The 18,212-nt window shown below is 38.6% G+C and overlaps 1 protein-coding gene and 1 pseudogene across 3 annotated transcripts in view; both read left to right on the top strand.

The window, feature by feature from the left end:
- The window catches only part of NBN (nibrin), a 65,272-nt gene that overhangs the window by 23,249 nt on the left and 23,811 nt on the right, over window positions 1-18,212 (top strand). For all 3 annotated transcript variants that reach the window (XM_006157552.3, XM_006157551.3, XM_014591238.2), the window contains exons 8-10: window positions 1,835-1,932; window positions 15,670-15,799; window positions 17,679-17,951. In XM_006157552.3, the coding sequence (XP_006157614.1) occupies window positions 1,835-1,932; window positions 15,670-15,799; window positions 17,679-17,951 (501 nt within the window). The remainder of the gene's footprint in view (window positions 1-1,834; window positions 1,933-15,669; window positions 15,800-17,678; window positions 17,952-18,212) is intronic.
- On the top strand, window positions 4,383-6,332 carry LOC102475842 (microtubule-associated protein RP/EB family member 1 pseudogene; annotated as a pseudogene).

The following is an 18,212-nucleotide window of genomic DNA, read 5'->3' as shown; positions in this document are numbered from 1 at the left end:
CACAGTCCCTTCTCCTCCATTCTCCTCTTGGGATCTTGGGCACTCACGCACACGCGCCCGGCATGAGTTTAAGCCAATGGGTCTGGGACTCAAACCGCCGTTGACAACATGGGAGTTCAGCGATATAGCCATTACACTAACTGCTGGTCCCTAAAATATATTTTTTCAACAGAGAACTTTATATATTTTTCTCTCTTAAATGTTTCTTCATTTTGTTGGATATTAATTTTTTTAACCTACATGCATTGCAAAATCTGTTACCACTTTATAATTTACCTTGATGTATTGATGAATAAAACTCTTAATTATAACATAGTAAAAATTAACAACTTTTCCTTCTTCAATGAGAACTTTTTGTGCCTTTTCTTAAAATTTGAAGTTTCATATTTATATAGCATTATTGTTAAATTATTTTAAATTGTATTTTTTTTAAAATTTATTTATTTATTTTCATGCTTTTTATTTTAATTTGATGAGAGAGAGAGAGAGAGCAAGCCACCAGGTCCAGGACCTGAACCGTAGTCAGTCATGTGGGAGTGTCCAGCACCTTAACCACCTCGCCACCTGCTGGTCCCCAATTGTATTTGTTTTATGAAATCAGTTGTTCACATTATAGAATAACAGAAAATAAGCTCACCAAAGATTTCTTTTATAACGAGATACCTTCATACACATAAATTTAGTCAAATGGTCTGATTTACTCAACTTAAAGTTATCACACATATGTAGATATAGCATATGTATAGTTCTCTCTACTTTCTCTCCTTCCCTTATTCCCTTTTTGTTTCTAAGTTTTATTATAGGATCAGAGTCTTTTGTTATTTAATCTCGATGTCACTTTTTTTCATATTTAGAAAATGACAATTTTAAAACTGGAAAGATGTGTATCCTTTATTTTAGCCCTTTATTTCACAGATGAAGTTAACTGAGTTACAAACCGTGGTGGATTTGTTTATGTAGCATTGCCCTAGTGAATAAGCTATTCCTTTGCATATTTTAAATTCTGTCCATTGCATAAAATTAGAATACCAATTTGAGGGAGGAAAAAAAAAAAAAAACCAGATTGATTCAACTTCACCTCATCCTGATAAAAGTTGTTATTTTAAATATATTGTCATACTGAAATGATTTTATTCTAATAGGCAGGGTCTTAGACCTATTCCTGAAGCAGAAATTGGATTGGCAGGCCACCAGGTCCAGGACCTGAACCGTAGTCAGTCATGTGGGAGTGTCCAGCACCTTAACCACCTCGCCACCTGCTGGTCCCCAATTGTATTTGTTTTATGAAATCAGTTGTTCACACTATAGAATAACAGAAAATAAGCTCACCAAAGATTTCTTTTATAACGAGATACCTTCATACACATAAATTTAGTCAAATGGTCTGATTTACTCAACTTAAAGTTATCACACATATGTAGATATAGCATATGTATAGTTCTCTCTACTTTCTCTCCTTCCCTTATTCCCTTTTTGTTTCTAAGTTTTATTATAGGATCAGAGTCTTTTGTTATTTAATCTCGATGTCACTTTTTTTCATATTTAGAAAATGACAATTTTAAAACTGGAAAGATGTGTATCCTTTATTTTAGCCCTTTATTTCACAGATGAAGTTAACTGAGTTACAAACCGTGGTGGATTTGTTTATGTAGCATTGCCCTAGTGAATAAGCTATTCCTTTGCATATTTTAAATTCTGTCCATTGCATAAAATTAGAATACCAATTTGAGGGAGGAAAAAAAAAAAAAAACCAGATTGATTCAACTTCACCTCATCCTGATAAAAGTTGTTATTTTAAATATATTGTCATACTGAAATGATTTTATTCTAATAGGCAGGGTCTTAGACCTATTCCTGAAGCAGAAATTGGATTGGCAGTTATTTTCATGACAACAGAGCATTACTGTGATCCTCGGGGCCAGCCCAGTACAGGTAATTAAAGCATTATTTCATTGATTCTATAGCAATTTTATTACGTAATCGATGATGAGCTTGTTTGCACATTACCCTTATACTTGACAGGGGTGACTATATTCTCAGTCTTTTAAAACTTACCTATTTATATATTCATTCACTTATTCATTTAATAAATATTTATACCTACCACGTACTTGGCACTGTTGTAGCTATTGCAGAGGTAAGTAATGTAAATAGGATCCTTATTATTATGAACTTTGTATTCTAAAAGTCAGGATTCAGGAAGTAAGCAATCACAGAAACAAATGCATGATCATTTCAGATAGTGCTAAGTAGAAAGAGGCAGGTTAAATAACTTGATGTAACAGGGACTGGGAGCAGGCTTTTTTAAACAGGTGATCAAGGAAATTCTGTCTGATGATGTGAAATTTGAGCCTCGTACTTCCTGGATGGTGAGAAAAGACTATCTGAGGGCGTATAATTCCAGGTAGAAAGAACAGATCGCTCTGGTGTTTGTGTGGAGAGTGGATTCTAGGGATCCTGAATGGAAGTTGGGATTTGAGTAGAAAGCTACAGTAGAGGTCCTGGTGAGAAAGAGCCTGGTGCCTGGGTCTTGGTACCTAGAGATGAGATGCAGAAAAATGAACAGATTCCAAATATATTTTGGACATAGGCCCCGGAGAATTGCCTGAGGAAGAATTTGAAATGACTTGTAGTTTTCTGGCATAAGTAACTGGATAGATGGTGTCCTTTACTGAGATGAGGAATTCATATTATGGGCTACTTTTGTTGTCTGATGGTTAAGGCAGCCAAGGTTCCATATGACTGACCACACGGTTCAAGTCCTAGATCCAGAGGCTTGTAAAACATGCTGTGTGTATATTCCCAAAATCCCTAAAGGAGTGAGAGATGGAAGAGAAGGGATTGTGTGGCATGAGCATTTCTAATGGAGAGCGCTTTTTCCTTTCTGTTTCTCTGGTGAGCACACTCAATCTAGCCAAGAAAAAAAAAGAAGAGGAGGAAGAAAAAAAATACTTATTATAATCATCAATGTAGACTTATCACAAAAACCCACACAGCATTGTTGGTTGGTTTTGGAAATAAGCTGATACATCATAAATATACCTCTATTCTTTTTGCCTTTTTTTTTTTTTAATTAGAGGTTTTTACATATATTCTTAGCTTTTCTTTTCTTTGTCTAGCTGTTAGAGCATCCTGTATTCTGGCATACATTTAGGGGTATAATTACAGTCTTATTGAATAGCATTTGTGGAATTAGGCAGAATATCTCTTGAGTTCTCTCTACAACCTTGGTTTAAACAGTTAAGGAATATACTAAGCTAAATTTTGGTAGGAGTGAACTATTGGGGCCTAATTATGGGAATTAATTAGGCGAATAGATCACTTGTAATAATGGCTGTCTCTTCATTGGGGAGACACTGAACACTTTACATTCACTTTCTTTTTTCCTTTTTTTTTTTTTTTAAGAAAGATTTTTGCTATAGGGCGCATGCATTTGTTGGAGTGACAGAAAGTGAGAAATCACCTCCTGGGACAATGGCCACACTGCACTCCTTTTTCCTCCATTCTCTTGGGATCTTAGGCACCCACGCACACACCCTAGGGTGTTTCAAGCCACTGGGTCCAGGACTTGAACCACTGTTGAATACATGGAAGTCCGGCGATGTAGCCATTACACCATCTGGTGGTCTCACTTTACATTCCTTTTCAAATTTTCATCTGCAAAATGTTACCAAACTCAAATCAAGTTCGCTCGCCCAAGCGCTGTAAAACCAAACCATAGGCACATGGTGTGATGAAGGAAAGTACAGCTTTATTGCAAAGCACAAAGCAAGGAGAGTGGACAGCTCATGCTGAAAAGACCCATCTCCTCAAGATGTTCCCCACATGCGTTTTTAAGGGCAAAATTAGGGGCAGAAGTCCTAGGTGCATGATCAGTTCAGTGATTGGTTCAAAAGGGCGTGATCATCTCCTGGGCATTCTTGATTGGCGAGGCCTTAGATAATCAAATTTCTCTTCAGGTGTCTGGAGCCATTCAGCCTGGAGTCTTTGAGCTCACAACCAGCAGTTTCCAGCCTATAAAACATCTTACATATTGAAATGAAAACCTTAGTTTTCCTTTAAGTGAGAGTTTTAGAGGTCAAATGGCCCTCACTCATGGTCCATGTTGGTCATTATCATAACCAAAGTCTGAAGACTTACTCCTTACTCTGGGCCATTACAATGTAAATGGACTTTATATTTTAGAAACCCTAGAAAAGACATTAGGGGGTTCTTGCTCGGTTTCAAAAAGAGTTATTTTAAGATAGTATACATCATCTACATATCATAGAGAAGACTGACTTAGAGAGAAGTTAAGAAACTACGCAAAGGTCACATAGCAAGTAATTGACTCAGACTGGAACTTGACGAAGGTGGAAATAGAGACAGACGTGGGCAGTGGACACTCTTCCGCTGAGAGCCAAGTGACTATGTACTCAACCTCAGTCACCAGTAATAACCTAAGTCAGCATGACATACTAGCCTGCATCAATGAATCGCTGCAGTTAGATCTGACAAAGATCGAAATGTTGTGCTCAGGGGCAGCTTATTGTCAGTTTATGGACATTCTGTCCTCTGGCTCCATTGCCTCGAAGAAAGTGAAATTCCAAGCAAAGTTAGAGCATGAGTACATCCAGAACTTCAAAATATTACAGGCAAGCTTTAAGAGGATGGGTGTTGACAAATTAGTAAAAGGAAGGTTTCAGAACAATTTTGAATTTGTTCAGTGTTCCAAGGAGTTTTGTAATGCAAATTATGATGAAAAGACTATGACCCTATAGCTGCCAGACAAGGTCAAGAAACTACAATGACTCCCTCCCTTGTTTCTCCAGCTCTTGAATAAGCTGAAGAGACTCTCAGCTCTAGCAGTGCAGCCCCAGAGGCCCATTTCAACACAGAAAAACTACTCCAACTCCTAGGACTGGCCCAGGGGTGGTGGGAAAAAATCTTGGTGTGGGCAACAAGGATGACAAAGCAGCTAAATTGATGCAACAGGTCAATGTATTAAAACTTACCATCAGGACCAACATTAGCATAATGGCTATGTCGCTGGGTTACCATGTAGTCGACTGTGGTTCAAATCCCGGACCCGGTGGCTTGAACAAGAAGCCACATCTGAATTCTTCATTCCAAATCATGTGCTTAGCTGTAAAATAGTCCTTTTTATTGTTCTTAGAGGACTCATTGCTTTCTTTTTATGAGCAAGAAATACCTCTTCCTAAAGTGCACTTTGTAGAATTTTAACTCTTTTTCCAGTAGTTTGCATTAGGAGCTTTTACCTTATAGCAGAGACATATTAACATCTAGTTGGTTTCACCTGAGGAATAAAGAGGCTGACCATGGGGCTCCCCATGTGGATGCTGTCACAGTGATGCCAGAGAAGGGATTTTTATGGTTATGTTACTGGACTCCACAGAGCTGACCTTGGTTTGAGTCCCGGACCTGGTGACTTAAACCTCGCGTCAGGTGTATACGTATGTATGTCCAACATCCCGAGAGGAGAATGAAAGAGAAGGGAATTACAGTGTGGTTACCCCCGCCCCCGGAGGGGGGGGGTGATTTCTCACTTTCTGTCTCTGTCTCTCCAGCAAGCACACATGCCTGATAGCAAAAATCTCTCTCTAAAAACTAACTATCTAAAAACTAACTAACTAAATAAATAAATGCCTTGAGAGTATTTAAAATATGCTTCCATATTTCAAAATAGAAAATATAACACAACAGGAGGTTTCGCGTGTTTGCCATCATGTCTGGGAAGGGCCAGACCTTGGAACCTTTGGAACCTGCTGTTGCTGGCCTTTCAGGACCTAGGCTTTGGCCCAATGAGAAAATTTTAAAAGTTGCCCTGTATAGTCATTGACTGGTTGCATCCCTGCTAAAAAGAGACATCGTTGCCTAGATGAATAGAGGGTGTGTTTCAACCTTGAGATGAAGAGCTCGATTTTTATTGAGCATTTATCTGATGATTTTTCCAACTATCCCTGAAATTTCTATGTATTGTGTCTTTTAGGAAATGAGGTGTGTTCAGATTTCTAATTTAACAATTACTTTGGGACTTTCTCAGATCTCTGGGATTTGAATTGGAATTATGTTCCATTTCACTGTCTTTTCAGTCTACATTTAACGTTTTTTTCTTCTCTATTCTCCTTGCCTAATAAGAATTCCTCTTTGGCTTCTTAAGTTTTGCTGCTTAAAATTGGAATTACAGCTTGCAGGTGATCATGCTGCAAGTTATTTCTGGACCTATTGCAAAGGGAGTGGTCAGTGAAGACCATGCCATTGTTAGCCTGGGATCTGCAAGACTTGAGGGTGTTTTCGGTGGCTGCTGTCCACAGCTCTCCACTATTATCTGAATGCTTTGCCAGTATACTAATCTCTTTGGAAATAAAATTCATTAGTGTACTACTAAATGTTAATTTTCTTTTGCAGAAAATACAGTACAATTTCTTTTTTTTTTTTTTTTGGAGGGAGAAGGTTTTTGCTGTAAGGTGTGTATGCTTACCTGAAAGACAGAGAGAGACAGAGAGATATAAAGCAACAGAAATCCCTTCTCCTCCATTCTCCTCTCGGGGTCTCAGGCACACACGCACATGTGCTCAGCGTGAACTTAAGCCACCGGGTCTGGGACTCGAACCACGGTCGACTATGTGGGAGTCCAGCAACATAACCATTACGCCAGCTACCCCAAATACCGTACAATTTCTGAATTAATTTTTAATATTTAAAATAGTTCACTCCTTAACTCACCCTCGTTTGCTTTCCTCCTGACCTGTTCAGTTCCCTTGCTTGGAAGAATTCTACAGTGTATGTGTCACCCACTACTGAGACTGCTCAGCCCCCGAATGTGTTTGTATTGATTTGTTTTCGGTGCTAGCTTGTCCTAAAATATGTGTAGACAGCAAGTATTTTATGATAAAATTGTTATGTAGTGCATGCTCTGTGTGGAATTAAGAGGAAAACCCAGATTCAGTGATTAACAAGAAAATGCAAGTGGGAACCAGCAGTTAGCATAATGGCTATGTTGCTGGACTCCCACGTAGTCGACCGCGGTTCGCGTCCCGGACCCGGTGGCTTAAAACTCACGCCGGGCACGTGTGCGTGCATGCCCAAGATCCCGAGAGGAGAATGGAGGAGAAGGGATTGCGGCATGACCATCCCCCCTGGGGGGGTGATTTCTCACTTTCTGTCTTTATGTCTCTCTCTGTCTGTCTGGCGAGCGCACGCGCCCTACAGTGAAAATCTCTCCAAGAAAAAAAGAAAATGCAAATAACTATACATTATTCAAATGATAGTAGTGCTGATTCTTTTTTGTGGCTTTTTAGACTTTTATTGTCCCTAAATTCCATTTTACTGAGAACCTATATTCCACTTGGTCTTTCTTGACAGGGTTTTTCTGCTTCAAGCAGTTTGTAAATAAAATTATGTATTTCAAGGAAAAAAAATTGATTCAAACTAACTCTTCAGTCAAAGCCCTTACGACATTATTATACTGCACTGCAGATGGCTTCTATTGCGAGGGTTTGAGAAATGATGATGTGGGTTGACTGGGAGCAGATGAAAAGGAAAGACATCTGATTTAAAATTTTGATAAGCTAGTATTTTATTATTTGAATGTAAGATTTCTTTTTAAGAAAGATTTTTGCTAGAGGGCATTTGTATTCACTGGAAAGACAGAAAGTGAGAAATCCCCCTGCCCCAAGGGAGATGGCCATGCCACAATCCCTTCTCCATTCTCTTGGGATTTGGGGTATGCACACACGTGTACCTGGCGTGAGTTTCAAGCTGCCAGGTCTGGGACTCAAACAGCAGTTGACCATGCAGGAGTCCAGTGCCTTAACTACTATGACACTGGCTGGCCCCGAGAATATTTTTTCTTAAAAAATTTTTTTCATAGTTTCTTTATTCTACAAACAAGAGACAGAGCAGCAAGAGACAGAGCAGCAAAGATAGACAGCACCCCACAACAGGATCTTGGCACCACGATGTACTCTGGCCTTCCGCCAGCCCTAGATAATGGACACATGCAAGCCCAGTATGCTAAGGAGGTCTTTGGATGCAAACCGGCCACCTTCCCATGTGAGTCTGTCTGCCTTGTGTTTTACCACTGGGCCACCATCTGGCCTTTAGAATGTTAATTTTTATGTCATTTCTACCCTCTCCCACTGAGTACCCTTGGTATTTTCTGTGTTTTTACATGGGTACCCTTCAGACACATATGCTTTTAAGGGTTTGTAGGGGTTCAAATATGTACAAATAGCTCACTTTGGTGAAATCATTATATGACTAATATTTTTCCAAAATATATGACTTACATTCTCAGACTGTATCCTTAGAATCAGAAGCTAAAGACCAACTCTTCAGCCTCTTAGTGAGAAAACTACTTTAATATGGAGACCAGAAGACAGCCATATTCTTAGAAAAGCTACTTCTTCCCTGTCCTTTTGAAATCTTCCCAACTTTTAACTATACCATATTACTTTGTTGATGTGGATTTCTGTTCTGGAATGGTGGGGGGGTGGGGGGAGAAATCCCAGTATCAATAATTTCAGACTTTTATCAATAATACACATATAAAAATAGTCATGAATCTAAGTTAGTAGCTCCCTTTTCCAGCCTTATTTGGGGCAACTCTTCTTTGTTTTTCTGTTTAGAAAATGAATTTTCAACTCAGTATATGCTTTAGAAACCATTAGTGGAAATTCACATTCTCTGTAATTCAGAATATTCCGAGATACAGCCTTGCTATCTGTGTTTTTGGGTTTGGTTTTGAAGGTTGTATTTCTCATACAGACATCAAGAACCACTGGGTTAGAATATCTTGGGAAAGACTGGGACCAGCAGTTAGCGTAATAGCTATGTCATTGGACTCTCATGTAGTTGACCATGCTTTGAGTCCCAGACCCAGTGGCTTAAACTCACGCTGGGCGCATGTGTATGCGTGCCCAAGATCCCGAGAGAGGGGATCTTCTTGCTTTCTATCTCTCTGTCTCTCTTTCTGGTGAGAGCACACGCCCTATAGCAAAAACCTCTCAAAAAAAAAAATCTTGGGAAAGACTAGAGAAGTGTCTTATAAAAATGAAGGAGGTGCTAAGATTATAAACGAACATTATTTTATTCTTCTTCCCCCCCGCCCACTTGAAATTCTACCTTTGGGGTGGCAGGTGGTGTGGTGGTTAAGGTCACTGGACTCCTACATGGTCAACCGTGGTTCAAGTCCCGGACCTGGTGGCTTGTTTTCTCACTTCCCCTTTCTCTCTCTCACTCTGTCCCTCTCTGGTCAAATTTAAATAAAGAAATAAGTAAAGTGATTCTTTTTTAAGAAATTCTCCTTCTGCAGCAGGTCTGCTACCATCCTTTTTCACAGCACTACCCTGTCTGAACCATCCACCTCTCTCTCTTCTGAGGACTACTGTAATTCCCTCAGTAATGGTTTTCCCTCCAGACTCATCTCTATAGTTAGTGTTTTACTAAGCCACTAGAATCCCCTTCCTTTTTCTCAGAAACCTTTATTAACTCTTATTATCTATAGAATAAAACCTCAAACCCTTTGTCTAGACATCTGAGCTTTCAACAGTTTATCTGTAAACTGTCTCCTCCCATTCTCATCTTTTTAAAAATATTCCTCTCTACAGAATATGTGTATTGTATTTTTATGGTTCCCATACTTCCTAACCTTTATTATCATTTTCTCTGTTCCAGTATAGCTCATCAGTATCTGACTCATTCCACAAATACTTATCCTTTTTAATTTCAAGTTTATTTATGTTATTCATGATAGAGATATGAGAAAGAAAAATACTTTTTTTTTTTTAAGAGAAATTTTCACTATAGGGCTCGCCAGAGAGACAGAGAAACAAGAGAGACAGAAAGCAAGAAATTACCCCCTACCCCCAGGGAGGGATGGCCACACTGCAATCCCTTCTTGTATATTCTGCTCTCGGGATTTTGGGCATGCATACGCATGTGCGCCTGATGTGAGTTTCAAGCCACTGGGTCCAGGACTCAAACCATGGATGACCACATGGGAATCCAGTGATGTAATCATTATACCATCTGCTGGTCCCAAGAGAGAGAGGTACTCTTTTTTTCTTTTTTGAAAGAATTACATTATTTAACTTTATTTATTTATTTATTTTCATTAGACCAGAGAGGGACAGAGAGAGAGAAAGTGAGAAAACAAGCTGCCAGATCTGGTACTCAAACCTCAGTCAGCCGTGTTGTAGTCCAGCACCTTTAACCACCACACTACCTGCTGGCCCCAAGAGAGGTACTCTTAACAGGATTACATTGTGCCATGATCCCCTTTCTGAGACCCTCTAGCTTGATGGGATCTTGGGCATATGCAGCCAACATGTTTTCAAGCCTACCTAGCAATCCAGACCTGCAGTCAGACATGCAGCTTGCAGCATCAATTTAGTTTCCTACTAAATTTACCTCCAGCCTGGGCCAAATGCTTATCTCCTTCATGGGGCTTTTCTAAGTTGTTTTCTCTCTAGTAACTCTCGTCCAACTGAGAATCACTCCATTTTGTAAACTCGGGTAACTTTTTCTTCTCACATTCTACTTTGCAATATAGCGAGTAGCATTCATGCCTCTTTTAGCCACTAGACTGATTATAAGCTCTAAGTCATTTTAGATCCCCTGACAGCAGCAGTCTTAGTACTTGTTTGTAGTAGGTATAAATACTTGCTTAATTGAAGTAAGTTATTGATGTGCAAGATTCTCTACCATTGTAGAGCAGTAATATTTTGCAATCCATTGTTGTGACTCTTTTTATGGCTGAGATCATCTCACAGATTATCATCTAATATTACAATTAAAAGCTAAGGAGAGGGCTAACCCCATAGCCTAGTAGTTAAGGGAGCTGGATCCTACATGGCCAACCAGAGTTCAAATCCCAGCCCCAGTGGCCTGGAAGCCATACCTCAGATATGATAATTTAGCTGAAATACTTAGTAGATGTCAACTCTTAAAAGTTTTCAGTTAACAGTTTAATCTTTGAACTTGTTTATATCTTTTATATACTAAGTATTACTCTACGCACTGGAGATATAGAAATGAGTAAGATTTCATTCATAGTCTCAAGGACATTCCAGTCTAATAAGGGAATAACAAATAAAGTGATAATAATGGTTAACAGCTAGGCTAACAATGGCATAAAGGTTATTATGTTCCCTTTTTTTTTTTTTTAAGAATTATTTTAGGGACCAACAGTTGGCGTGAAGGCTATGTTGCTGGACTACCATGTAGCCGGCCGCAGTTCAAGTCCTGGACCCAGTGGCTTAAACTCATGCCGGGCACGTGTACATGTGTGCCCAAGATCCTGAGAGGAGAATGGAGGAGAAGGGATTGCGGCGTGACCATCCCTCCTGGGGGGTGATTTCTCTCTTTCTGTCTCTCTGTCTCTTTCTGTCTTTCTGGCGAGTGCACATACCCTATAGCAAAAAACTCTCAAAAAACAAACCTATTTTATTTAACTTTATTTATTTATTTTAATTTGACCAGAGAGGGCTAGAGTGTGTGAAAGAGAGTGGGAAAGTGAGAAAGCAAGCTGCCAGTTCTAGGCCTCAAACCGTGGTTGGCCATGTGGGAATCCAGCACCCTTAACCACCACATCACCTGCCATCCCTCATGTGTCATTTATTTTTCTAAGTGCTATTCCTATGTTCATTTCACCCTCAAAACAATATTGTGAGGAAGGTATTATGATTACTTCCATTTATGGATGAAAAACTAAAACAAGGAAAAGTTAAATAACTACATCATACAGGTAGTGATAATGATTTGTGGATACAGTGATGTTCAGGATATCTGGGGAGCAGAAATGAGTATACAGTTCAATGTGAAGTTTCAAGATAAGGATCCCAGAAGCGTAACTCTTGAACTAAGTTATTAGTCTAATAAATAAATGATGAAAAAATCCTTGAGATTTTCTGAAGGAGCCAAAAAACCTGTCTCTAAAATGGTTTTACGTATTTTTATTTAAAATAACATACTTTTTTTTTTTTTTTTTAATAGAGAAAGAGACTTGCTATAGGGGGTATGTGCTTGCCAGAGAGAAAGACAGAAAGCACGAAATCATCCCCTTGTGGGGGTGGCCATGCCGCAGTCTGTTTTCCATTCTCCTGCTGGGATCTGGGCGTGCATGCACACTGATCTGGTGTGAGTTTCAAGCCACTGGGTCTGAGACTATAACCGTGGTTGACTACATGAGAGTCCAGCAACATAACCATTACGCCATCTGCTGGTCCCAAAATAACATACTTCTTTTAAAAATGAAACTCACGTTGATTCTGATTTGTGTAGATGGTAGAGTGGATATATTTTCTTTAAGTGTTTGGTTTACTGACTACTAATTTGAATTAGAATTTAAGTTGATTTTATGTTCTTAAAAGTTGATAATGTAGCTTTAAAGTGACTCAGTTTTGATAAGTCCATCATAGATGCCAACAAACTATTTCATTAAGTATTTGTTGACTTCACTGACTAGAGACATGAGTGTGGTATATTACCTAGTTAGTTGCCTCAGCATGGCACAGTCTAATAGTTTTTTATGCCCCCAGGGAGGGATGGCCACACTGCAATCCCTTCTTGTATATTCTGCTCTCGGGATTTTGGGCATGCATACGCATGTGCGCCTGATGTGAGTTTCAAGCCACTGGGTCCAGGACTCAAACCATGGATGACCACATGGGAATCCAGTGATGTAATCATTATACCATCTGCTGGTCCCAAGAGAGAGAGGTACTCTTTTTTTCTTTTTTGAAAGAATTACATTATTTAACTTTATTTATTTATTTATTTTCATTAGACCAGAGAGGGACAGAGAGAGAGAAAGTGAGAAAACAAGCTGCCAGATCTGGTACTCAAACCTCAGTCAGCCGTGTTGTAGTCCAGCACCTTTAACCACCACACTACCTGCTGGCCCCAAGATAGGTACTCTTAACAGGATTACATTGTGCCATGATCCCCTTTCTGAGACCCTCTAGCTTGATGGGATCTTGGGCATATGCAGCCAACATGTTTTCAAGCCTACCTAGCAATCCAGACCTGCAGTCAGACATGCAGCTTGCAGCATCAATTTAGTTTCCTACTAAATTTACCTCCAGCCTGGGCCAAATGCTTATCTCCTTCATGGGGCTTTTCTAAGTTGTTTTCTCTCTAGTAACTCTCGTCCAACTGAGAATCACTCCATTTTGTAAACTCGGGTAACTTTTTCTTCTCACATTCTACTTTGCAATATAGCGAGTAGCATTCATGCCTCTTTTAGCCACTAGACTGATTATAAGCTCTAAGTCATTTTAGATCCCCTGACAGCAGCAGTCTTAGTACTTGTTTGTAGTAGGTATAAATACTTGCTTAATTGAAGTAAGTTATTGATGTGCAAGATTCTCTACCATTGTAGAGCAGTAATATTTTGCAATCCATTGTTGTGACTCTTTTTATGGCTGAGATCATCTCACAGATTATCATCTAATATTACAATTAAAAGCTAAGGAGAGGGCTAACCCCATAGCCTAGTAGTTAAGGGAGCTGGATCCTACATGGCCAACCAGAGTTCAAATCCCAGCCCCAGTGGCCTGGAAGCCATACCTCAGATTCATATAGGATGGAGAAATGGAGAAGGTATTGTAGCATGACCATATCCCACTGGAGAGTGCTTTCTCTCCCCTCTCTGTTTCTCTCTGCTAGGTGCACATATCCTCTCATGATGAGTACGTTAGACAAAATCTCTGCCCTTGTGGTATCTTTAGCCAGAAGAGCATTTTATGTAATATTATTTTTAACAAACACCAGTCATTCTGAGTCATTCAAGTAGATCTGTATTTTTTTTAAAGTGATTATAGGAACATTTCTAGTTTTTATTCTGTGATAACTTCTGTACAAGCAAAAATGAAATACATGTTTTTAAGAAAATGCCAATGAACTTCTAACAGGGTCATGGAAAGTGGCAGAAGTCATGTAGATACCTGAATTTTGAATCAATAATAAACATTTATTATGCACATTTTATGTAGGGAGGATCTAATGAAATGATAATTTAGCTGAAATACTTAGTAGATGTCAACTCTTAAAAGTTTTCAGTTAACAGTTTAATCTTTGAACTTGTTTATATCTTTTATATACTAAGTATTACTCTACGCACTGGAGATATAGAAATGAGTAAGATTTCATTCATAGTCTCAAGGACATTCCAGTCTAATAAGGGAATAACAAATAAAGTGATAATAATGGTTAACAGCTAGGCTAACAATGGCATAAAGGTTATTATGTTCCCTTTTTTTTTTTTTTAAGAATTATTTTAGGGACCAACAGTTGGCGTGAAGGCTATGTTGCTGGACTACCATGTAGCCGGCCGCAGTTCAAGTCCTGGACCCAGTGGCTTAAACTCATGCCGGGCACGTGTACATGTGTGCCCAAGATCCTGAGAGGAGAATGGAGGAGAAGGGATTGCGGCGTGACCATCCCTCCTGGGGGGTGATTTCTCTCTTTCTGTCTCTCTGTCTCTTTCTGTCTTTCTGGCGAGTGCACATACCCTATAGCAAAAAACTCTCAAAAAACAAACCTATTTTATTTAACTTTATTTATTTATTTTAATTTGACCAGAGAGGGCTAGAGTGTGTGAAAGAGAGTGGGAAAGTGAGAAAGCAAGCTGCCAGTTCTAGGCCTCAAACCATGGTTGGCCATGTGGGAATCCAGCACCCTTAACCACCACATCACCTGCCATCCCTCATGTGTCATTTATTTTTCTAAGTGCTATTCCTATGTTCATTTCACCCTCAAAACAATATTGTGAGGAAGGTATTATGATTACTTCCATTTATGGATGAAAAACTAAAACAAGGAAAAGTTAAATAACTACATCATACAGGTAGTGATAATGATTTGTGGATACAGTGATGTTCAGGATATCTGGGGAGCAGAAATGAGTATACAGTTCAATGTGAAGTTTCAAGATAAGGATCCCAGAAGCGTAACTCTTGAACTAAGTTATTAGTCTAATAAATAAATGATGAAAAAATCCTTGAGATTTTCTGAAGAAACCAAAAAACCTGTCTCTAAAATGGTTTTACGTATTTTTATTTAAAATAACATACTTTTTTTTTTTTTTTTTTAAATAGAGAAAGAGACTTGCTATAGGGGGTATGTGCTTGCCAGAGAGAAAGACAGAAAGCACGAAATCATCCCCTTGTGGGGGTGGCCATGCCGCAGTCTGTTTTCCATTCTCCTGCTGGGATCTGGGCGTGCATGCACACTGATCTGGTGTGAGTTTCAAGCCACTGGGTCTGAGACTCCAACCGTGGTTGACTACATGAGAGTCCAGCAACATAACCATTACGCCATCTGCTGGTCCCAAAATAACATACTTCTTTTAAAAATGAAACTCACGTTGATTCTGATTTGTGTAGATGGTAGAGTGGATATATTTTCTTTAAGTGTTTGGTTTACTGACTACTAATTTGAATTAGAATTTAAGTTGATTTTATGTTCTTAAAAGTTGATAATGTAGCTTTAAAGTGACTCAGTTTTGATAAGTCCATCATAGATGCCAACAAACTATTTCATTAAGTATTTGTTGACTTCACTGACTAGAGACATGAGTGTGGTATATTACCTAGTTAGTTGCCTCAGCATGGCACAGTCTAATAGTTTTTTATGATTTTTATTTTTTCGTTGTGTGATTTTCAGGTTTAAAGACAATGACTCCAGGGCCAAGCCTTTCACAGCACTTGTCAGTCAATGAAAAGCTAATGCAAAGTGCCCCGGTGAATACTACAATATACGTAGCTGACACAGAATCAGAGCACGCAGATACATGGTAAAGCTTCTTTTTTAACAAATTCTTGTTATTATGCTATTAGTAAATTATCAGTATATTCAAGAAATAAAGTCATTGTCTTTATCAGGGCATCTCTTGGGAGATAAATTATGTCAAAGTGGGGTACTATGGACATTTTAGGCCAGGGACAGCAAATTTTCTGTAAAGTACCAGAGAATAAATACTTTTGCCTCTCTGGGCCATTTTCTCCTGTACCTACTCAACTCTGCAATTGTGGCAATGAAAGTAGCCATAGACAATGTATCGTTGAATGAATGTGGATATGTTCTAGTTAAAGTTTATTTACAAAAACAAGTGTCAAGCCAGATTTGACTTATAGGCCATAGTTTGCTGACCCCTCTGTTAGTTTTTTTCATTCTCTGCAAATGTACATCGAAGACCAAAACTAATTTACACGGCTTCATTTGTGACTGGTAAAATAAGTTTGAGTAATGTATTATTTTATACATATTGCCTACATTTGAATGTTGCTTATACTTCCAGAGATGCTTTATATATATCTACCTGGTAACTCGATAGTTAATATTTATCTATAAAGGTAGTTTTTCAGCAATTCTAGGGATTATTTGAAGAGATGATTATTCTTTTTCTTTGTTTTTGTTTTCATTTTGTTTTATTTTATTGCATCAGGGAGCATACACTCACCAGAAAGCTGGGGGGAGAGAGAGAAAATACCACCTATAAGGCACAGACACACTACGATCCCTTCTCCATTTCTCTATCTTGTCAGGATTTTGGATGCAAATGTATACTAGTGTGTTATTCAAGCCACTAGGACTAGGATACAAACCATGGTCTGCCATGTGGGATTGGGCTCCATTAACCATTAAGCTATAGAGCTGCCTGTTTTTTTCTTTTTAAGTGAAAGGGGTTAGGTCTTTTGATTTTTATGGTACTTTTAATTTAAGGCAACATATTTTATTTTAAATATCCTTTAAGGAAGTGTCTATATTAAGAAAACTTATCACTATATAAGATATTTTTATTTTTACTACACCAATATCTTCTTTTTTAAATTTGATAAAGGATGTATGCACTTGCCAGAGCGAGACAGAGAATAGGAGGAGAAAACACCCCCCAATGGGATATGTTCATGCTGCAATCTCTTCTCCATTTCTTCATCCTTTTGGGATTTGGGGCATGGATGCACATGCACCTGGCATGTTTTTGAACCCACTGGGGATAAGACTGTGTGGTCTGTCATAGAGGATTCTTCACCGCTAGACGACAGAGCCAGCCCTACACCAATATCTTATATTGAGGCCATATCTTAAACAGAAGTTGTTATGTTTTGAAAGTTGCTTGAATAACTTTACTGTTTTTCATAAAAAAGAAAAAAGGATAGCAAAAGCAGTATATTCAACCCTATGTTGTAAAACTCTGTGTGTGTGTGTTTAAAATATTTTTCAGGTAGTCTAGCATTCTATGCTATTCTAGAGATTGCCATCTGGCTGTAATATAACCATATCAGTTCATCCAAAGTGATCTCATTATTATATTATAGGATTTTACATGGAAGTAATTTAAAATCTAAACAAAACAAATTGCCTAGGGTTACCAGCTAGTTTATAGGAGGATGCGAGGTAGATATTTCACTTGTGTTTGGCAGTTGTTCATAGATGAGCATAACAGGTGATTCGTGCTGTAGGTGATAAAAAAGAGTAAGCTATTGTCCTTGTACAGGTGCATACATGACGAACTATCAATACTTTCTTGGGATGGTAAACTGTATTCACTGAATTGTTGCCTATGGATAATTGTCTTCTAAAGTTATATTGGAACCCTTTAAATCCTGTTCCTAGATCATAGGTGCTGTAATTGTAATTGTCTATACTGCATATTTTTTCTTTTGCTGCAGTATGGATTTGAGTGAAAGATCAAAAGAAATCAAAACTTCCATGATGGAACAAAAATTCAGAATGCTTTCACAAGAAACATCCGCTATAAACGAAACCCTCGAAACAAGCTCTAATGACAAGATGGTATCGATAACTACGGCCAGGACGAAACTCCCAAACTATCAGCTTTCACCAACAAAACTCCCAGGTGTCAGTAAAAGCAGAGCTCAAGCTTCTCAGCAGCTGCAGACCAACTCCATCAAAAATTACTTTCAGCCAGCTACGAAGAAAAGGTACATGTTTAGAAACTCCTCTTTTGAATCTCTAAAAATAATATTAGTTTTTTTTAATATATTATTGTAGAATGGTATTGTCTTTCACCTGCTCTGCTAAAGTATTGCTATGTTTCTGTGGAAAACTGACGCCAGCCCTTTGACCTCATTCTTTCTCAGAGATATCCTAATCCCCTCCTTCTGTAAAGCCATCGACAGATTCCCCTCCATCTTTCTTCTTTATCTTTGCTTATGTATTGTTTTACCATTTGCTATACCACT

This window comes from Tupaia chinensis, unplaced genomic scaffold (genome assembly GCF_000334495.1).
Source record: "Tupaia chinensis unplaced genomic scaffold, TupChi_1.0 Scaffold000547_1, whole genome shotgun sequence".
NCBI lineage: Eukaryota > Metazoa > Chordata > Mammalia > Scandentia > Tupaiidae > Tupaia > Tupaia belangeri.
The sequence above is the reverse complement of the archived record's forward strand: the minus strand, read 5'-3'. Positions and strand labels throughout refer to the sequence as shown.